We start from the raw sequence: 23,669 nt of genomic DNA, 5'->3' as shown, positions 1-23,669 counted from the left end.
AGAACCGATTTCATTCAACGCACTGTCGAACATTCATTGGGGGTGAATGTTTGAACGATGCTTCTCGGAGTGGGGATTCGGTTGATAGGAGCTTTTCACGCAGATTTTGAATGGAGTGAAGAAAAACTTGGGGAATAGCCTTTCAAAGGGTAAATTAATAAACATGTCTAGGTCATCATCAACAGCAAATTTTAAAAAAACTCGGACAATTTCGCGTTCTTTTCTAACTAGCTACGTTCGAAAACATACCTCCAAGGTGACATGCCATTCTCAATGAAGCTAGAGACTACACTGTTTACTAATTGATTGCGTCGAATCTTCTTCTATTATTATTTTTTTCAACATTCTCGCTCTTCTCCTTTCTCGTGCAACAGACTGCACTTCACAACCTTAATATTTACAGTAATATTCGACGTGAAAATGATCTTTCATGTTGACAGATTTATCAATCGCGATTAAAATTGATTAAACTTTCATGTAGTCAAAATAGAATGAATCACTCAATGTTTCTGAAGCTTGATTTCCAGGTTAGACAAAAATCCAACCAATTTCTGATAACGCCAGCATTCTGCGGTAAATATTGTATATCAAGACTAGGCACGCGCCAGAATACATTATTCATGTTATTTACTTGCTTGAAAGAGCAACAACAATCGTTATCAGGTCATAACAATTCCAAAGACGAGCTCCATTTCAAAAATACCTATAGATTCCGAATCGATCAACCACAATATTTACTGAGCGAATCGACATCCTGAGATTGAACTTAGCCGGAGGTTATAGCTGTTCTACGCCGCGCCGCGATTCTCGTTGCCTGAACCTAACAAATCTACAACCAAAGCCAGATAAGCATTTTCCAAGAGAGGTTGAAGCCCGATACTTCTATTTTGTTCATTGAATGTTGATTATATAACTATCCTTATCTAACGAACACCCAATAGAACAGGGTCTTTGTTAAAGTACTTGAATTGTGTTGTAAATTGAAATTGTTGCAAAAACTTCTTATCGTTCGTGTAGAATCTGTTACGGAACAAGATGGGATTCATAGGCGAGTAGTTTTATAGACGAATGCATTGCTTTTCTCACAAGTGTCAAAATTTCATGTTCGATTTACCATTCATATAAAATATTGTTTATTCAATGTACAAGATTCGCAAAATCGTGTCTGATTTTTGCGTACTAAAACTGGTGGTGATTCTTCCACGGAAGGTATTTTAAATAGTGATATTCTGAAATTCAAAACCGCAAACATCTGAGCAAAACACTCCGAAATTTTCCATCCAGCACAACAAGAAATTTTCCATCCAGCACAACAGCTATTTATGGAGTCGCTTCTGTGACGACTTTTTAAGATTTCACTGTCGAACTGAACGACATTTGACTTGATGCGTTAAATATTGGAAAACATTTTTCTAAGTATGAAAGCTTCATGTGATGAATTCGATGAAATCTTAGACAAAGAGTTAGATTCCAAACGGAATCGGATTTTTCTTACATTGCAGGTCGTCAATCAATGTTAATTTCCGAATACTTGAAAACGGAACGGAAACTTCTCTGAATGAGACTGAAAAGCTAAAACTTTCCATTCACTAGACATTTAACATATACTTACAGAGAACCTCCCGATCCCGGCAGCTTCTTGAGCGCAGTATGGTGGCAATCTTTTGCGATGAACTGCTGTTCGTTTTCTTCAACCGTACGTCTCGTCGCAGGGACGAGCTGCTGTAGCCGGCGGTCATATCATTTCGAGATCCGTACCGTTCGCCGCTACTCCTACCTGAATGGTTGCTCGTTTCACCCATTGGCAAGGTGTCAGCATTGTCTGTGGAATAAAAATAAATAGTCAATAATGGTATCCCTTTCCTATCCGGACAGGTCTTCCGCTTACTCTCTTGAGGTAGAAAACGATCCCATTGAGAACTATCCCACGGTTCGGAGAAAACTGTACCATCATCGGACTGAGTACTATCAATCAGGGACGAGGCATAGGCTAGAAAAACAGAAACATGCATTTATAATTTGTACTGTCGTAAAGTAACTACTAATTTACATACCCATGTTTTGCTTTTCAACATTGTCGTAAGCTGATTTGCGTTGAGTTCTCGTCAGAGTACCTGTACTGCATTCGGGCAGATCTTTCAACTCTCCCGAGTTGGCGCTATTACCTGGGAGCTCCGGTAAGTCAAGGTTTGGCAAACGATTGGCGATTATTTGATGGACCGTCACAACACGATGGTGATGATGATGATTGTTGTTATAACTGATCGAAGTATGGTTGTTGTTGTTGGTAGTGGTGTGACTTTCCGAATTCGGAGGTAATTTTATCACATTCTTCTGCGCTATCGCATCCGGCTTAGTTTGTTCTCTCAGCCAACGAAGATCATTATCATAATCATTATTTTCAGTCTGTTCGAGCGACAAACGTTCGAATTGGAGTCTGTCCGCATACCGGCTCTGGGGTGCCCGGGGGCTCTTCAATTCGTCCAGCGAAGCGGCGAACGGATTCTGTAATGGAGAAATCAGACGTTTTAACGCTACTAGTTCAGTTTTATGATGCGCATGCTTCAATATCTCGGAATAAGGTTTCAGGTGTTTAAACTAGATGGCGGAATGAGCACATGAAGGGTTAATCCGAATAAAATAGCATACAGAAAACCTTCTGCTACTTTTGAACCATATAAGTAAGGAGTGTATCGAAAATAAGCCATCCACATGCATTTGTGTTGTACGCATGTATTTGTGATGTTTTTTTATGTTCAGATCACACCATGCTGTGCGTTTGGCTGTCAGCTTTCGTTTGTTTACTTGTTTGTGCGGTTGAAATTCTGCGTTTTCAAAATGTCGCGTATTGAAAAGGAAGTGAAAATTAAGGTTCTGAACACATATGCGAAAATTGACGAAGCGGTTTGGAATTCATTATGCCAGTGTTAAAGCCATCATTAATAAGTTTGGGGAACACTATTCTTTTCATGAGCTACCAGGATAAGGCAGAAAACCCGAAACTGAACCAAAAAGTGGTATCTCTAATCATGAAGAACAAATCAATGTCAATACGTGATTTGGCCAAAAAAACAGGAACGAGTGTCGGAATGATCCAGCGTATCAAGAAGCGAAATCACCTGAAGACCTACAAGAATCAGATAATCTCGAAACAAAATGTAGAACAAAAGAAGCGAGCAGCAACAAGAGCCCGGAAATTGTATTCGCGTCTTTTGCAGTGTCCGGATGCATGCGTTTCGATGGACGATGAGACTTATGTAAAGGAGGACTCAAAAACCCTTCCAGATCCACAATACTTTACTGTCGTCATTGGGGAGGATGTGAGCGATGCGGACAGGTCGATTCAGGTGGAGAAATTTGGTCGAAAGGTACTAGAACGGCAAGCAATATGTTCCTGTGGTTTGAAGTCAACCATTTTCTACACTACCGGAACTTTAAATGCAGAAATCTATCGATCTGTGTATCTCCAGAAGAGATTGCTGCCTTTATATAAGAAGTATGTACACCTCCACTGTTTTGGCCGGATTTAGCGTCGGCTCACTATGCCACTCTCAATTGGCTTGCGGAAAAGGGTATAAATTTCGTTGAGAAAAATATCAATCCACCAAATTGCCCTCAGCTTCGACCCATCGAACGTTACTGGGCAATCGTGAAGAGGGCCATCAAGAAGACTGGTAAGGCAGCTGCGAATATGCAGGAGTTCAAACAAACTTGGGTTCAAGCGTCCAAAAAATGCGATGCAACACTTGTGCGGAACTTGATGAAGAGCGTTCAGTCAAAAGTTCGAAAATTCGTGAAGGAATAACTTTAATTTTATCCGGTTTTCATTATGCTCCAGTTAAACTTCGTACAATAAAGGATCAATTTTTAGTTTGAATAAAATATCGTTTTTTATCATAATTTGAAAGAAACAATTGTGGATAGCTATTTTCCGATACACTCCTTAAAAAACCTGATAATTCAATTTCATATTCACTGTGTATTTTTATCTGTCAAGTTCCATAGTCATGTATACGGTACACTGAACCCCCAATTTACACATAATAGATCGGCTGAAAAGTTCGTATCGTTTCTATGAGAGGGCGCCAGTAGAATTAAATCCATACCATTTTCAATTAGTACCAACCTTCAAAAGATACGTGTATAAATTTTGCAGCTGTCTGATTATTAGTTTGTGAAATATTGCATTTTGAGTGAAGCTACTTTTGTTATTGTGAAAAAAATGAAAAAAAAAACGAAATTTCGTGTGTTGATAAAACACTACTTTTTGATGAAAAAAAAAATACCGCCGATACCAAAAAATGGCTTGATGAGTGTTATCCAGACTCTGCACCGGGCGAAGCAACAATTCGTAAGTGGTTTGCAAAATTGCGTACTGGTCATATGAGTACCGAAGACGATGAACGCAGTGGACGTCCAAAAGAGGCTGTTACCGATGAAAACGTGAAAAAAATCCACAAAATGATTTTCAATGACCGTAAAGTGAAGTTGATCAAGATAGCTGACACCCTAAAGATATCAAAGGAACGTGTTGGACATATTATTCACGAATATTTGGATATGAGAAAGTTTTGTGCAAAATGGGTCGATCAAAAACAACAACGAAAAACCATGCTGAATTGCTCCCTCATCCACCGTATTCTCCAGATTTGCCCCCCAGTGACTTTTTCCTGTTCTCATACCTCAAGAGAATGCTCGCTGGTAAAAAATTTAGAAGCAATAAAGAGGTAATCGCTGAAACTGAGGCCTATTTTGAGGCAAAGGACAAATCGAAAAGTTGGAAGATCGCTATAATCGCTGTATCGCCTCTGATGGCAATTATGTTGAATAATAAAAACGAACTTTGGCAAAAAAATGTGTGTTTCTATTAAACGATACGAACTTTTTGTTAGAGTCAAGAGAATGGTCCGAAGTTTATAACAAAGAAATGTTTGTTTTTTTCGCGTTAAACAAGTTCGAGTGCATTTTCCTTTAATGTGATAATTGTACTGCTGAAAATAATTGCCACTCGTTCGGTGCAAACGATGCACAAAGCTAATCTTTCAACTCGTCTTCTCCATGGTGTGTGACAAACGCATGAAACGGGGTCAATTGAATTCTTACTAACGCCAGCTGAATGAGATGACTTTCTCTAAATATTCGTGTCATTTCAAGCTTCCAGTCCACAAGGTGGGACTCACGAAAGTTAAAATACATCAAACGGAATTTCTTTATCCTTTTTTGGTTGTAGATTGTAGTTTCTTTCAAAGGAAGAAAGTCTTAAAAACAATTTTTTGGGATTCAGTTTTGGATCTTAACCCTCTGACTTATGGGTCCGGCCAGACCTTTCTCATGTTTTACCATAAATTCTACATATTTATAATTTATCTATCGAATTGAGGTTTCAAGTAGCTTCCTAAAATTTCATTGGCTACCGATCTATATAGCCAGTGTCAACGAAAAGGACGAAAAACGACTGGTATGAAACATTACCCTAGAAATTTTATTCTAGTGAAATTATTCTACTAAACACTCAAACGCTGATGAATTAACTCCAAAAATTAGCTTTAGAATCCTAAATAGTGTTTCGCAATTATTTGCCTATTTTTCAAATTTAAATCTGTTGATAGGAGAGTTTTAAAATTGCATTTTTAATGGCATCATGATCGGTCGAGTCTCGTACACAACACTGTAAATTTTCAAAAACATGTTGGATGTGATGGCACTGGCGGCCTATTGTATTTGCAAAGAACTCCACGAGTCAACAAAAATAATGTTGGACGAACTTTTCTCCATTCTTTGTCTAGAACTCTTCAGATCATATTTTATGAAAAATCACTTTTGTAAATTCAATATACGTTTCTATAAAATAAAATTTAAAAAACGCTCAAAAACATTATTGGTTTTCAACAGTTTCACTTTTTCTGTACCATTTAATTCCACTATTTCACTGTCACGTTATTACACTTTCACAAAGTCACTATACTTTAATGAAGTATAACAAACGTTACAATACAGATACGCGTATTTCGGAATGTTACTTACATCCTTCTTCAGTGTATCGGTTTTATAAGTTTGTTTGAAAGAATGCTGTAATGCTGCTTTTATACGAAATGTCTTATTGTCAACGGGTAAAAACGGGAAGAAACAGGTAGTAACAGACGGGTAGGACGGTAGTTTGATTGTCAGCGGAGGGCAACAAACTGAAGAAGTGGGATATTAAGGGATTAAGTATTACCTAAATCTATTTGTATCTTATGTGTCGGTAATAGCTTGAATAGCAAGGAGGGCTTATTTCCTTGGTCACGATTCAATAAAGAAATGGAGTTATTTTTGAAGATTTCTAAACTTTCAGCTGTGTCTAATTTCCATGGGTTGGAAATTTGTCTTATGATTTTTATGTCGTTGGTAGTGAGTTCATGATCTTCAGAAAATACATGTTCAGCTACTTTTGACTTGAAATGATGTGGTAGTCCTTTCTCTAATTCTTTAGATGCTTTCGCTATTTCAGCGACGTGCTCTTTGAAACGGATGTCTAGAGTTCTCTTTGTTTGTCCAATATATATTTTATCACAATGAGAACACGAGATTTTGTATACCCCAGATTTTTTCAAATTATCCGTAGGATGTTTTGTAGACCTAGTAAATTTTTCAATTGACAGTTCATGCTGCTGAATACTAAATCCAAACCAAATTTATTTAGTTTTGATTTCAAAGGATGTGCAATGTTTGGATTGAAGTCTACCGACAAACAAGATTATGACGACTTGATAACCCAAAAAATTAATGACGGTCCTTATAGGAAACAAAGAACCGATCCCCTTCCTGAAATTATCAAAATAGTGGATAAAACTCTTCTTGAATGTAATCCAAACTTCGATATCAACCTCAATCACCTCAAAGTTCCTAACCATTCTTTACCCAAAATCAAAGGACTACCAAAGGTTCACAAACCTGGTAACGAAATAAGGGAAATTATTTCTTCAGTGGGAGCCCCTACCCAAAAAATCGCCAAATGGCTAGTAAAAGAATTCCATTCTATGCCAAAAAAATTTTTCAGTAGATCAGTCCCCAACACACAAGAATTTACGAGTCAACTTCAAAACTCTGGTGAAATCGAAGAAGACGAAATAATGGTGTCATTCGATGTAACCGCCTTATTCCCAAGTGTCCCGGTGAAAGACTCAATTAATCTATTAGAAGATTGGTTACTTCAACAACATAGTAACAATTTATGGAAAAGCAAAGTAAGGTCATATCTGAACCTAACTCGGCTTTGTATGGATGTAAATTACTTCAAATTCAGAGGCGGATTTTATAAACAGTTACAAGGGGCACCAATGGGTAATCCGCTCTCCCCGTTTTTATGCGAATTGTTTATGGCAAATCTTGAAGAACTTTCAAAGTTTCAAAGAGCACGTCGCTGAAATAGCGAAAGCATCTAAAGAATTAGAGAAAGGACTACCACATCATTTCAAGTCAAAAGTAGCTGAACATGTATTTTCTGAAGATCATGAACACACTACCAACGACATAAAAATCATAAGACAAATTTCCAACCCATGGAAATTAGACACAGCTGAAAGTTTAGAAATCTTCAAAAATAACTCCATTTCTTTATTGAATCGTGACCAAGGAAATAAGCCCTCCTTGCTATTCAAGCTATTACCGACACATAAGATACAAATAGATTTAGGTAATACTTAATCCCTTAATATCCCACTTCTTCAGTTTGTTGCCCTCCGCTGACAATCAAACTACCGTCCTACCCGTCTGTTACTACCTGTTTCTTCCCGTTTTTACCCGTTGATAATAAGACATTTCGTATAAAAGGAGCAGCTAAATTCATATCTAAATACAGGTTCAAGTTCATATCCTGCAAATCTGGGCCTTTTTTTTACAATACCAGGTCCAGATCCTAGAAACTGCACTATAGTGAGTTCAAGCCCAGGACCGAAGTGAAAAGTCTCAGGATTTGCAATTGAGCTGGTGATGTAGCAAGTTCAGATTCTGGTTCAGAATCGAGAACATCCCAGTCCAGGATCTAGATCAACAGTATAGAAGTTACAAGTCGAAGACTAGTCATATGGTGAGCTCGCTGGACTTCAAACTAGACCTGAACCAGGATCTGGACCGGTAATATGGTAAGTCAAAGTTCAGGTTCAGATCCATGGATGAATTCAGAACCAGAGCCTGAATTCTTGACCTAAATTATAGATCTGGATTCTGGAACTAAATTCTGGAATTGGATTCTGGAGGCAGATTCTGACGCTGTATTCTAAATTCTGGAACTAAATTCTGAAACTGATTTTTAGAATGAAATCCTTTAACAGAGTGCTGGATCTGAATTCTGGGCCTGGATTATGAATGAATTCTAGAACCCAATGTTGGATCAAATGTTTAGCTCCAATATTTACTCAGTATGTAACGCAGGAATAATACAAATGATTCTCAGAGAGCCCAAGTCTGTAAGGCGGGTGGGGCAAATATTTCCATATGAACTCTTTTGAATCACTCATGAATTAATTTGTTGAAAAATCTAATCGGAAATTACTTGAATGGAAATCGAAACGAAAAAATTTCTTTTTTTAAAATAACTTGAATATTAGTTAAATGAAAAGGAAGTCAATACTGATCGAAAATCATTAGATTCAACTATTTGCATGGCACATAGGGTTGTTAACTAACCAAAATTTACTATTTTTCGAAAATAAATTAAACTTGAATTGGATGAAGAAGAACGTTAATATTGACAGAATGTCACTATATTTGAATATTTTCAATATGCACAGGGTTGTATTCTAACAAATTTTTTTTAGTATTGATTTCTTTTGTCAATCAATTAATGTTTTAAATTGTTTTATATATTGCCGCTAGTATGAAACCCTATGTATTTCGATAATGCATGAATTTAGTAATGCATTTCAAAAAGGCAAAACCATTCTATTAAATTTGAAACCTATTCTGCAACTGATTTGTTCAAGGATGGCTGTTATCGTATCAAAGAATGCAACTCTAGCAACTCTTCACACGATTCAATCAGTGCCATCAAAGAGAGACGGATATCATCGCAGCAACAAAAAACCGGCATGGTTCATTTAACCTAGAATAGACACCAGTGCGAGAGCGAATTTCTCTCGATGACCTGTCTGAGCATCACGAGTTAGCACGCTGCTGTGGGGATTCTCTCTGAAGTAACAAACGGTCGCTTATTCTCGTTTCGCGATCCGATTCTGTATGGGCAGTGGATTAATTGCGATAGAATCATTTTACTAAAGGGTGATTTTTTAAGAGCTTGAGAACTTTTTTAAACAATAAAACGCATAAAATTTGCAAAATCTCATCGGTTCTTTATTTTAAACGTTAGATTGGTACATGACATTTACTTTTTGAAGATAATTTCATTTAAATGTTGACCGCGGCTGCGTCTTAGGTGGTCCATTCGGAAAGTCCAATTTTGGGCAACTTTTTCGAGCATTTCGGCCGGAATAGCCCGAATTTCTTCGGAAATGTTGTCTTCCAAAGCTGGAATAGTTACTGGCTTATTTCTGTAGACTTTAGACTTGACGTAGCCCCACAAAAAATAGTCTAAAGGCGTCAAATCGCATGATCTTGGTGGCCAACTTACCGGTCCATTTCTTGAGATGAATTGTTCTCCGAAGTTTTCCCTCAAAATGGCCATAGAATCGCGAGCTGTGTGGCATGTAGCGCCATCTTGTTGAAACCACATGTCAACCAAGTTCAGTTCTTCCATTTTTGGCAACAAAAAGTTTGTTAGCATCGAACGATAGCGATCGCCATTCACTGTAACGTTGCGTCCAACAGCATCTTTGAAAAAATACGGTTCAATGATTCCACCAGCGTACAAACCACACCAAACAGTGCATTTTTCGGGATGCATGGGCAGTTCTTGAACGGCTTCTGGTTGCTCTTCACTCCAAATGCGGCAATTTTGCTTATTTACGTAGCCATTCAACCAGAAATGAGCCTCATCGCTGAACAAAATTTGTCGATAAAAAAGCGGATTTTCCGAATGGACCACCTAAGACGCAGCCGCGGTCAACATTTAAATGAAATTATCTTCAAAAAGTAAATGTCATGTACCAATCTAACGTTTAAAATAAAGAACCGATGAGATTTTGCAAATTTTATGCGTTTTATTGTTTAAAAAAGTTCTCAAGCTCTTAAAAAATCACCCTTTATTTACCGCTTATTCTAACTATGTACATATAACCTTTATATAAGTTGTGTCTATGAAAATGTCTGTGAATGCTCCACACAAGGGTTTTAAAATATTGCAACCTAGTATGAGAATCATCGATTCGATTTTCTGCGATAATTGTCAACGTGCGTTTCTCTCTTGGTAAATTCCACACAGCACCAATCATTATCAGACTGTAATTTTTTTTTTAAGGGCCGTGAAATACTCAGAGTATGAAGTGGAACGAAGAAATGTAGAAAAATTCTCTCGCGGTTCATGCATTGAGAGACTCAAGTTCTTGTAGCATCTTCTACCGGATTCAAAATGTTGCATACAATATAAATAGATATCGAGCAGCTTCTGTCAAATTTTCGGCAATCACCAGCACTTCTGTCAAATTTTCGGCAATCGCCAACACTGGTTTTGTTTATTTGTGCAGCTGAAATAGATATATTTGTTCACCCAATGGCGCAAAGACAACATCAAGAAATCAGAATACAACAAGTACCTCACAACACACTGGAACCGGGGCAAAGGTCGGCATCGATTTTCTGGGGTTGTCATGGCACACTTCTCATGGACTCCATTGAATAAGACAAACAACATCGCATTCACCGAAAATGTACTAAATCTTTACATGGAAAAATTCACCAGTTCGGTTCTTTTAAGATCTAAAACTTTATCCCAATGAACTATTTTTTGAAATTTTCATCCATAGAAACACAATATTGAATGAGATTCAATTCTGTTTGTTACATTGAAGCTCTCGTTAATCCCGCCTTACGATCTGAAAACTTAAAATGACGTGAATATTTATCGAGAACCATCTCATCCAGCTACCAGCAGTCAGTAATAATATATTTGCCCCGTTAGAAATTTTGCAGTCGAAGGAATATAATAGCCACGCTTTTGCCAGACACTATTTAGAAGACGAGTAGAAAGATTTGCTTTGTGAGAAGTGAGACAAGTTGGAAGATTTGTGGGTATTATTGCTCACTATTGGAAAATCACTACACCTCACCTACTAATCAAAATCAGAACTTATTGGCTCATGTGGCACGTCCCACTATCGCGACGGATATTTGCATTTCATTCATCGGTAGGCTCTCTATAACTTGTAGAATTTCAGGCCGTGCCGAATATTTGATTCCAAAATCCCTACCTGAATAGCAATTTAATATAAATAGAATCTTCCACATTAGAATGATTGAACAAGCTTAGTGGTTTAAATAGATTATTTAAATAGTTGGCAAACAAAATTTAAACAGAAAAATACGTCGGAAAAACAAACGAGAAAGGACGTTTGTTGTTTGCGGGTCATGTGCACTGTACAATAATACAAAACCATTTCCACTTAAAGCCGCTGTCAAAGGATGACGTGTTTTCAGTAGCACTGGTGATGCAATATTTGATATTTATTACAAAGCCGTACTTCATTGACACGTTGCATTGATAAGAAAACGTACTACGATAGATTGATGGTATTTATTAATCGCCTCATTAAATCCATCTCTAATGAGCGTCGCGACGTCTGGCGGTGTTTTTCATTAACTGTTTGTTATGGAAACAAAACACTACTGCGTAGAAATGCAGTTCTGTTGTTTTGATATTCTTTGTGCAAAAGAACTTCCGACAGTAGTTTCCAGAAAGTCTTGGTTAATTTATACAGACTTATTGCATCAGCCAAGGTTTCTTGACTCAAAACTAAGAAGACAACGAGTAGTTCCATCTAACAGCAGATGTAAATACACTTTAAATCGAAGAAAATCAATCTTAGAGCTCGACTAAAGGGAATAAAGTCTGTGCTAGAAGTATGAACACAGTCGAATTCGTGAACTTTCAAAACTACAACGTCAAAATATTGAGCACAATTAATGCACAGAAACCGGACTGTTACTGAAAAAGGTAGCAAAAATAGAAACATAGCGGAATGTGATAAAAAAAAAAGTAGTCACTAGGAAGTCAAATTCTTCGAGGTGGAATCTTTGAAACTATAAGAAGCAAAAGCTGCCAAAACGTAGCCAGGAACAATGTTGAAACCGATGAAAACAAATGATAGTCGGAAGGGACCATTAAAACTCTGTTCCGATAGTATCAATTTATATATCCTCTAATGTATCACTGAATATTTCGCTACCCACACATGAACAAAAAACACTATAATACATACCCTCTGCTTAACATCCTGTTCGATCGAAGCCCACATCGGTGGAGACTGGGCTTCGTAGCCGGACAGCAGCTGTTTCGGAGGTTCCGAGTGCCTGTGATTGCTGGGGAGACCACTTGACCTACGCAGTGGACTTCTTCGTACAATACTGTTTAAAACATCAGCCGGATCGGCGTAGAATGGGCTGTCCTGTTTGTTGCAGTTGTTGTTGTTGTTGTTGCCATTGTTCAGTGTTGGTGTTTCCGCTCTGACTTTATCACCGGTATCATTGCCATTCAGTTCGCATCGATTGACAGCATTCGGAAAACAGAGCCCCATTCGATAGCGTGGCTCTAGCATAGGGTTATGCGGTTGCATATCTGTTGGTGTCGCAGTAGGCGAGAATGTTTTTAGCACGTGGCGTTGATGGAGGTCGGTTGGTGTGCTACGATCACTGCTCGCATCTCTATGCTGTCGCAACTGAATAACGTTTTCGGTGCTGAACGAAGACATCAGTGAAGTTTTCGTCTGCTCATGGAAGATTGGATTGTACGGTGTAGGTGGTTCAGTCAGTGAGTGATTGAATTGTTCGAGACTTACGATGCCTGAAAAGAACAAAATTGATAAGATCAAACAGAGTTCACCACAGTAAAAATAACCTAATCTACTAACCCGGAGAGAGCAGTTCCGATGGTTTTTCCAAGGTAGGTTTAAATGTGGATACTTTATCCTTTTTTATCAGGGTTGTATTTCCGTTGTTGTCCTGAGTCCAAATATCTTCGTAGTCGCTAATTTTATCTCCTAAATTACTACGGCAGTACACGGATGGTGACTCGAGAATGTCAGATTCCTGAAAATTGAAAAAAAACTATTGATATCATTTCCTTTCATCACCGAATTAACACATGTACATGTACATAAAAACAATGTTTCTTCAAAACATCATAACAACTAATTTGTTTTAAGTTTTTATCACCATTATGCTTTCGTTTGATGTCAAACCTAACCCAACTTCTACCCTAACTGCTGTCAAACCGTCTGTATGAAGTTAGTTTCAAATGTGATTCTTATATCGGGTTTGCTCACATCCCCGTTGCTAAGTGCGAACCCTACTCGCAGTCACGTACCCAAAGGGGGGGCGAGCAAGGGTCCCTGGCCCCTCCCGAAATCTGACATCGGTTGGTTTGATACATACTATTCATACGTTCATTTGACCACTACTTCCAGTACTTCTGGAACCGGGATCTGAAAACCGGTATAACTAAACCCACTTAGTTTGGTCATCAACTAATAGGGCTACTACTAACTAATTTTCACAGTAATTTATGAGATGATAAACCTTTTCACTTGAACTTAAGTTTGTGAAAAACGGTCCATTAATCCATTTCCATTTTGTGATTTTGAATCACTATTTCCGAAATCGGGAACAGAAGTGACTTGTATGGCTATCAACTAACAAGTTCTGCTAATTAGAAGATTCTACCAACCAGTTTAAAATTTTTTTGATTCTTATACTTATCACCCTGTAACTTCAGAACCGAAAGTCGGATCTGAATGAAATTCAGGATTTTTTATGTTGGATCTTAAGCACTTTCATTCAATATTAAGTTTATGAACATCGGTTCCGCCATTTCCGAGAAACGTTAGTGTTTCACTTCCAAACACTAATAACCCTGTAATTCTGGAACGTCATACCTGACCACAAGACCTTTCAACTAAATTTAAGTTTGTTTTGAAGTTTAAGTTTGGTTTATCTCGACGAACTTCTTCGAATTGTATGTGGAATTCAGCCTCCGGGCCTCCGCTCAAAAGTCGGTTTTCACAGTGATTACATTCTTAAAAATTTTTGTTGAGGCACAAGTTGAATGAGTAATACGGGGCTTGCTCCTGCAGACTAGACTTTGAAATAGTGGTTTCGAGAGAAGCCCGCAGCGGCAGGCCATCCATTACGATTACAAAAATCAATGTCAAAATTAAACGAAATGGCACTGAATGACCAGAAAGTGGCATAAGGATTAGTACTGAGCAAACATATCATAGTTTAAGCAAGATTCCGCGAATGAAAAAGATGTCCTGCCGCCGGATGCCGCACTTGCATACTCAGTATTAAAAAGAGGAACGCGATCACACTTCGGACGCATGTTCGCCTATGCTGATGCAAATTGGTGTCGGTTGGTTACTGTTGACGATGCCTAGATCCATTATTATACGCCAGAAAACGGAATGATTAAACGACAATAGACTGAAATTGGGCGGAATGGTTATGAAGTCGGCTCTTTGGGTTTGTCACAGTATAATTTTCGTGGACTACCTCGAAAAAAAATTGGGTTTTCGAGACAATGCGCCGGTAGACAAGAGCACTTCCGGAACCTGTTCCGAGACCGGAAGTCGAATTCGGTTGAAGCAGCATAGAAGTCTATGAAACCTTAAAACCTTTCATTTGAATCCATTCTTACATTTGTGCAAATCGTCCTAGTCATCTCTGATAAATTTATGTGAATTCCGTTTTGGAGTTTTTGACCGCTGTTAAGAAAATTTTTCTGTTGTTGCATCCCCTTTTGAATATAAATTTATTATAATCGGCTCGACCAATAATCAACAAATTTTGCAAACTAGAAGAGCTTACTTACTGAATAGTTTCAAAATATTTGTTCCTTTTTATATCGTCACTTATAAGAACACACCCTTGAAATTGAAGGTTTTAATACTCTTCACTCAGTTTTTCCAATACCAGAAGACGAATCCGAACTATGAGACGATATGATAAAAGAAATGTAAAAAATCGATCTCTTCCCTTTGACACATAGAACTTATTGCTTCAATATCTCACTATTCACATCACAGTTTCAGTTGCCTTAGCCGAAAACGACATTAGATTAGAAAAAGACTAACAAAATTAACAGCGAATGAAAATTTGCTTGTGCAAAGTTCCATCCAAGTCGGAATATGTGAAGTCTGATGAATTGCTAACCATTTCTAGAAATACTCGTATGAGTCCCTTTAGGACCAGTAAATCGACCCGACGAACTGTTTATGTTATTTTCTCCCATTGAAAAAATCCACACGAGAGGCAATTCTTGTCATCGTTATTCAGGCAGACAATCTTATTCAATCGAACTACATGACATCATCATTGTTGAACACCCAAGCGATTCAATTAGGGGAAGATGTTCGGTTGCCGGCACTCCACCGTAACTTTTGACAGGAAGCAGATAGCGTCATTCCGACAAATGTCATGTGTGTGTAATAGCAGCACGTTCTTTTTGTGCCGAATATCAAAGCAAACAGACGTTTGTAGTTTTTGCTGCGCTTAAAACAAATCTTAATTGCGTGAAAATCAATATAAAAGTTTTTTTTATGACTTCTTCTATAGTATCATAAATTGAAAAGCATCAATCGAAAAGGTGAGTGGATTGAATATATATGAGGCGAAATCTATCTATTTCGTGATTTAATACCGGATGCTATCAAAATTTTCGCAACCAAAGTTTTTTTCAGTAATTTTCAAAATGTCTACCGATTTCGGTTCCCGGCACCCCAAGGTGTTCAGTTACCGGCACCTCATTTTTTCGACAAATCGCGAAAAATTGTCAGTGATATGCAGAGATGTCTGCAAATTTGACTGTAAATTATCAAATTTCTTAGTTAGCATGTAAATCTTTTTCCGTCTAAAGACTTTTCACAGACTTTTGAAACTTCGATTGTTTGCAGACATTCGTAAGAATTTACAGACTTTTGAAAATTGGCGCGATCTTTTCGTTTTTGCTAGCTAATCTTATTGTATTACCTGGCATCTCGGGTGATATGCAACACGTGGACAACTTGACGGCTTCAATACATCCGTCATATAAGTAAACACATTGGTTCTCTGGTTCTGGTAGCCATGACGACTTCAAACAAATCGTCCAAAACAAGGAAAATGAACTTTAATGCACTGATTAATGCCTTTAAACGTTGCTTAGTGGATATGAAGCCAATAAATTCGAATTCAGCCACGTATTCAATACCGCGAAGCCGGTGAAAGACCGGCCTAATCAACACCAAATGTGCCACCATACAAATTATTAGCCAAGGCGAAGTCACCATCAGACAATGAATACTTTTGTCCAAAATGCCTCCGAAAAGAATAAGTTTCGTTTTTTCTTTGATTAATTGCAGTTTTTACTTATATTTTTCCATTTTTAGTGAAATTTCTGGGGGTGCCGGTAACCGAACACCTTTTTTGAAATGGCCAAAATTTATCACTTTACTAAATTGATAATAAAGTTTTCCCAACCAAATAAATCAACTTAGTTCTTTATTCAGTTGTTAGCGAGGGACTTTAGCTTTCCATTGATGTATAGATGTCTAAATACTGTGCACTTGGCCTGAAATTATGAGCTTAAAAGAAAAGGGTGCCGGTAACCGAACACTCTCCCTTATATGATTCTTCATTAAACAATCAATCCTAAAGAACTATTTACAATGTTTTACATTCTCGTATTCACGTCAATCTGGCAATGTATCTAACGTTAGTCACCCACTTTTTGTTAATTTCTTTTTACCCAAAATTTTGCTGTTTTCATCGAGTAATATTTTTAAAGACCTCTCAAATTGTAGCTTCGTTGTTATTAATTTGTAGAAAGGGAGAGAAGGTAACAGTTGTTGAAGGAATGTTAATTTACGTTCTCATTCACATTGTTGAGCAACTTAGGCTTTATTCGGAAATGCCTTGGAAATACAAAAGCTCGACTATCGCTTTGTAAATTCAAAAAAGTCTACAAACGTCTTTTAGTTCTCCTTCTGTGGTTTTTCAGTCATCTATTAAGGCTTGTTTGCCCCGAAATTTGGACGCCCCTAAATACGTATATGTATTAGGCTGCTGTCAGAGTGAAAGCGTAACGCGAAGAGTCGAAAAACGCGTGCGAGCTAGTTTCATTTGATCAAAGCAAACCTGTCAGAGTGAACGCGATGCGATAACAGTACATTGCATTGAATCGCTTCGCGTTCAGCGCTCACTCTGACATCAACCTTAAAATACTTCATCAACGCGTGAAATATTTCGCAGACTGATGAGCTCTGTTCTTTGCTAAAAATCAGTTTTGGTGATACTACCAGAGATGCCAAATATTTTCAAAGAAAATCTGTATTGCTTTGTATAAAAAATCTGTATTAATCTGTATTCACAAATAAAATGAAATTTGACTTCATAATTGAATATGGAATTCAAATGCCCAACATACAACGTCAAGTCTGGTTATATAACTCTCAGTCTGACAATAAAGTGTCATGATACCATGATACTTCCTTGAGTATCAGTTCAAATTGGTTTCAAATTATAATATAAATCGATTTCAGTGTTCTACACAAAATATCTGCACAACAGATTCCCATTTTAATTTGTGATTTGTCCGTTAGTTGATAAACTTTTACCTCGTCACTGCAATCAAATACTATTAGATAACTCAGACGGAAAAATTTAATTTTTCCTTTTTTGTGAGATCTGTTTAAAATCTGTACTCTGCATTAAATCTGTATGTGCAAAACTCTGTAATGAATCTGTATGTGTAAAAAACAGTACAATACAGATAAATCATTATAATTGGCATCTCTGAATACTAAAAGCTCTTAGATCGAAGATGGCGTCGGAAGAAGAGCAAGTGCGAAAAGCAATTGTGTGCGGTCGCAATGAAAATTCGGATCTGTCAGTAGAAAAACTTGCAAAAAAGATTGGTTTACCTGCAAGCACTGTCCGTTTTTAAGTATTTCGATACACATTTGACAACAGTCAGTCAGGAAGACGGGGAGCGGAATAAACACGGATTGCTAAGGTGAAGCAAACCGAAACTGTAATGATAAACAGGATGGAATTGGTAAAACCCGACTTCAAGCAGCTTTCTTAGGTATCTTTCAGTCATACTTCATTCGTCTGTCGGTCGTCTTTAAGTCTTATATCAGTCGCCTTTCATTCACTTTTTCAACGACTAACAGTCATGTTTCTGTAATTTTTCATTTGAGTTTCTGGCGTTTTAAGTCATCTATCATTTGTCTCTCAATCAATTTTCAATCGTATTCCAATCGCATTTCAATCGGTGTTTCAATTGTCAGCTATTCGTCTTCCATATCTTTTTTAGTTGTTTTTTAGTCTCCATTCATCCGATTTCGAGTAGTCTTCCTGTCGACATTCAGTATTCTTTCAGTCGTCTGCCAGTTCTCTTTCATTCGTCTCTCAATCGGTTTTATATTATCGTTTTCAGCCCGCTTTCAGTCATCTTTCAATTTTCGTAACCGTCTAAAAGTCGTTTTCCAATCAACTTTCACTCACCTTTCAGTCTCCATTCGGTCCTTTTCCAGTCATCTTCCTGTCGTTTCTCAGTTGTCTTCTTTCAGTTGTCAATCAGTCGTCGTTTAGTCCTGTTCCAGTTGGACTCCAGACGTCATTCGGTCGTCTTAGAATTGTCTCTGTTTTCGTTTTTTTGCCATTTTTCCGTTTTCATTCAGTAGTCTTCTACTAGTCTTCAAGTTTTATTTCAATCGTTGTTATGTCGTTTTTAAGTCGTATTGAAATCTTCTTTCATTAGTCTCTCTGTCGTCTTACAAATGTATTTCCAACTACTTTCAGGCATTCTTCAATCTTCTTTCAGTTATTTTCACTCTCTTTCGAACATTCTTCCGTCGACTATCAGTCTTTTTCTTAATCTTCTCTTAATCTCGTTTTCTATGGGCTCTATGGGCTATATTTTTCAGTTATCTTGCATTCATTCTTCCACCGTCTTTCAGTCACTTTTCATTCGTCTCTCAGTCATCTTAAAACTGTGTTTCCGAAATCTTTCAGTTATGTTTCAACAGTTTTCCAATCACCTCTTTGTCTTTCAGTAATCTTTCAAACAAACAATCTTTCAATGTTTTTCATTCGTCCTTAGGGCGTTTTTTTTTAACTATTTTTCAACCATACTTCCGTCGGTTTTAGTTAAACTTTTAGTCGTTTTTCAGCCGTTTTTAAAAGTTTCCTTTCAGTCCTCTATCATTCGACTCTTGGTCGTTCTTCAAATCTTTTTTCATTCGCCTTTTTCAACTGTATTTTCGTAGTCTTGCAGTTATGTCTTCCTATCACTTCTTAATTTTTTTAGGTCGTCTCTCGGTCGTCTCTAATTGTTTTTCCGACGCCTTTCAGTCTTTCTTCAATCATCTCTTATCTCGCTTCCAGTAGTATTTCAGTCTTTTATCAATCGGCTCTCAGTCGTCTTTCAATTGTCTATCCGAAATCTTTCATTTTTCCTTAAGTAATTTTTCAACTTCCGTCGCTCCTCGGTAAACTTTTAGTAGTTTTTCAACCGCTTTTCAATTTATATTTTGTAGATAATAACTCTAAAATAGAAGTATTGTTTGCTGTATTTTTATGTTTTTCCAGTGTGGGCAAAAAAGTCCTGGCATTACATTCGTTTTGTGGAATTTGGCCTTTCTGTTTCAACAGACTTCGCAGACGATCCTTAACGTACAGAATCATTGCATGGCTAGTACTACGATCCTATTGACACTAAGAATCCTTCCAAGTCGGGACTCGAACATACTACAACTGGCTTGTAAGAGCCAGTGTGGGATTTATGCTTATTTATCACACATGAACTCCCTTATTCCTCAATGGTTACCTTCCTTAGGTTATCTAGGCTATCTTAGAGCAAATTCAGCAACTGCAAGATTCATATGGGTGGTCTATAATGTAAATGAAACTGAAACAAACGTACCCCAGAAATCCGTTTTAGTTTTATTTATTCGACCAGTTCTACTGTCAAATTTAAAACTGGTATACACTGCCGTTCTATTTTTTCTATATTTGAAACACAGATAAAACGCTGCTGGGGCTGCCAGTTTATTTTGTTATAATTTCTAGATTTAAATTTTAAAACTGACATAAATTATATATCTAGAACTAGAACACTCCTGAACATGCCCTTAGAAACGACTAGTAGAAAATATATAGCGCTGGGAATAACATAAAGTGGTATCCATGGTTACATGTTGTTTGTATCCATGGGAATATAACCTCAAGTTCAATCAAAGTAAGCGATACACAAACTTACTCGTCCTCTTCTCAATCTTCGAACAGAACGGAAGTGAAAGTAGCCGGCTCTGATAATCAAAGGACAATCCGCACATTTAATGTGTGTCAGTTTAAAAGATAGATTATTATTATTACATAAACTATCAGATTCTCAAAATTTCAAAGTAATTAGACCAGTCTTTGATTTCTGACAGCACTTAGAATGTTGCTAATTCAGGTAATTTTGATGTTTTCGCTGCCCCGAAAACCATTATCTTTAGGTTCACTTCAAAATTCAGAAAGTTTTCAAATTTCCTTCGGTTGGTAGTAAAACTTGATCCTTCTCGAAGGTAAATTGATACGCTTTCAACTAATTTCACTTGGCTATATTATTGAATACAATGAATTTTTGTATACTATATGATCAGTTATATAAACACACGTTTAACATTTTGTGCTCCATACAACATTTAAAAATGATGTTAAAACGATTACATTATGTGAAATATATCGTAAATTTACTGTACTTTTCAGCTGTCCAAGTCTTTTTCAGCCCCGCGGCGTTCCAACAAGGAAACCAATAGATATAAGAAATCGTTTGACGTTTTTATGCGCTTACAACCACATTTTTTCATCATATAAAGAAAAAAACTTTTATTTATTAATTTATTTGAATAGATTCTTCAAAGAGAATTTTGAAAAACAGTTTTTACCGCAAAACTTGTGTATCTCAAAAAACTGATTTTTATACTCTTATGATGACTTGAGCAAAAACAAAAGGCCAAAAATATTTTTTTCGAAAAAATTGTTTTTTAGGAAAAAATTTGAAATTTTCCGAATTCGAAAATTTTTTTGATGCCAAATATCTTAGAAATGCATTAAACGTTTAGATATGGTGTAAACTCAAAAAAACATTTTTCGGAAAAAAACGGTTTTTGGGACCTTTGAGACCGCGTAAATTCAGAAATCCACGTAGCAGAAAAACACAAAATTGAATAGTTTTATATGTCAAATCTCGTAGAAATGCATGAAACGACGATATCTGATGTAATCTTAAAATATGTTTTTTAAACCCTAAATTTTCTAAGTGTCAGAGAGTTTACTTTAAAAAAAGGTTCGGGATAACACCAGATCTCGACGTTAAAAAAGCCGCGTAAAAAAGACCTCTTTCTTTCTTTCCCAAAGGTATCGTGATCTTGACCGTCACTGGAAGCCAGAACAAACATTCCCGTTTCCTGCCACTATGCAAGAATGAAACTGAAAAGTTTCCCAGTCTTTTGCCGAAACATAACAACGAGGATGATAAATGAATGAAAATGATATTGAATGTACATCTATCTATATAAAAATTCAGATATCATTCTTTGTAATCGCATCACTTAAAAACAGATGGGCGAATTTACATGGTTCTTTTTTTGTTTGATTAGTTTCTACCCCCGCCGGGTTCGTTCATCAAAAAAATTAGGAAAACTTGCCAGAAAAGTGGGAAAAATCCAAAAAGTTGTTTTGTATGGAGAATGGAATTTTCAGTTAAAAAAGTCGCCTATGCTTGCTAGATCATCTTTAGGTAATTGACGCATAACGAGTTGCATAAGTGTTTGGCCGTTGAAGAAAAGAATATACTAAAACCTCAATTTACGCGAATTTAATAACGAAATAACGCAATTTTTTATTTAATTTACGCGATGATCGCGTAAAAAAAGGTTTTTGCATAATGGTGGAAATTTCAATTTACATGCATATGCAAAACAATCTGCCTTCAGGGAATTGAATGTTGTGAATAATATATGAATAGTATAGTACTAGATTGTTTAGTTTCGAAGAATCTAAGAAGTGTATCGAAAAGTAGTTAGCAACATTGATTATTGAATAAAAAAGCGAAAAAAAAACATATTTTGACATCAGTTTTCGATATATTGTAGAAAAATTACATTTTTATGCATTTCACTGATTATATTGAAGAAAATCCTAGTTTCTGTGAAACGCTCGCACTTTGGACTTGACATTCTTCATTAAATTCTGCACAGTTACTTTTGTGACTTTCCTGGTGGCAGCTGTCCAGTTTTTTTTTAACTCCTGCATGTTTTGGGACACTGTACCTTCCTTCCGAAAGTGCCGCTTGACAATTGCCCAATACCTTTCAATTGGCCGAAGATTCGGTAGATTGATGTCCTTTCCCACGAATTATACATTATTTTTTGCCAACCACTGTAGAACGGAGTTGGCGTAGTGGGCTGAAGCCAAATCCGGCCAGAAGAGAGGAGGAGCCTTCATGTTTTCTGTACAGTGGCAGCATTCTCTTCTTCAAACATTCTTCCTCATACACCTTGGCGTTAATTGTGCCCTTCGTGAAGAAAATCGACGACCGCAAACCACAGGTACAAATTGCTTGCTAGACCAATACCTTCTGCCCAAACTTTTCCATCGCCACCGTGGTGTCAGCGTCGTCCAGGTCCTGGTACACCGATTTCGTATAATATTGCGGTCCGGGCAGCGCTCGAGAGTCTTCCTTGGCGTAGGTTTAGTCGTCGATCAGGATGCATCCGTCTTTATTCTGTAGAATCCGGTAATACAATATTCGCGCTCTTGTTTTGGCCTGAACTTGCTGTACCAGGGACTTTTTCGGCACCTTCTGTTTCTTGTACGTTTTCAGGGAGTTCCGAACTTTGATCCGTTGAATCATCCCGATGCTGGTGTTGAACTGCTTGGCCAAATCCCGCGTCGACGCCGATGGGTTTTCCACTTTTAACCACTTTTAAGTCCCGGCCGGGCTGGCTGGGACCCGCCTTCCTACCGGATCGGGGCAAATCCTTCATGGGAAGGGTCTTACCGAACTTCTCGATAATATTTTTGACACTGGTGTGGTGCACTTTCACCCGTTTTGAAATTTTGTTGTACGTGACACCACATTCTGAGCACCAAGTGTGCAGAATTCTCTTTCGCGTTTCCGGATCAATTCCACTCATCATTAAAACGATAAACCGTACCGAAACCAATCGATTGCGCAGCTGTTTTTGACATGTAAACAAACATGTCACCGCAAAACACGCTGCAAGCCATTTCAGAGTAATAACTGTTTGAATGTTGTTAACTACTTATCGATACACTCCTTAAATAAGATCTTAGGCATATTGGGCAAGAATTCTCTTGAGAACAGATATTGTATATAATCACTTAACGGGTGACTTTTGTATGACTATTGAGTGTGGTATGTACTCGTAGGACTAGTTACAGAAAATTGACATACTGTGAACGAGATAATCCAAAACCTCCTCGGAACAAGCCTTAAGGTGTACCAATGTAACCGATGACTTTAACGAGTT

General features: G+C 37.3%; 1 protein-coding gene across 7 annotated transcripts in view; it reads right to left on the bottom strand.

The window, feature by feature from the left end:
- The window catches only part of LOC131426918 (protein sprint), a 73,663-nt gene that overhangs the window by 27,742 nt on the left and 22,252 nt on the right, over window positions 1-23,669 (bottom strand). For all 7 annotated transcript variants that reach the window (XM_058589694.1, XM_058589691.1, XM_058589692.1 and 4 more), the window contains exons 8-12: window positions 12,999-13,176; window positions 12,351-12,931; window positions 2,055-2,505; window positions 1,889-1,990; window positions 1,613-1,822 (exon numbers count right to left, since the gene is read on the bottom strand). In XM_058589694.1, the coding sequence (XP_058445677.1) occupies window positions 1,613-1,822; window positions 1,889-1,990; window positions 2,055-2,505; window positions 12,351-12,931; window positions 12,999-13,176 (1,522 nt within the window). The remainder of the gene's footprint in view (window positions 1-1,612; window positions 1,823-1,888; window positions 1,991-2,054; window positions 2,506-12,350; window positions 12,932-12,998; window positions 13,177-23,669) is intronic.

The sequence above is a fragment of the Malaya genurostris genome, chromosome 2 (genome assembly GCF_030247185.1).
Source record: "Malaya genurostris strain Urasoe2022 chromosome 2, Malgen_1.1, whole genome shotgun sequence".
Taxonomy (NCBI): Eukaryota; Metazoa; Arthropoda; class Insecta; order Diptera; family Culicidae; genus Malaya; species Malaya genurostris.
This window is presented reverse-complemented; position numbering and strand designations above follow the sequence as displayed.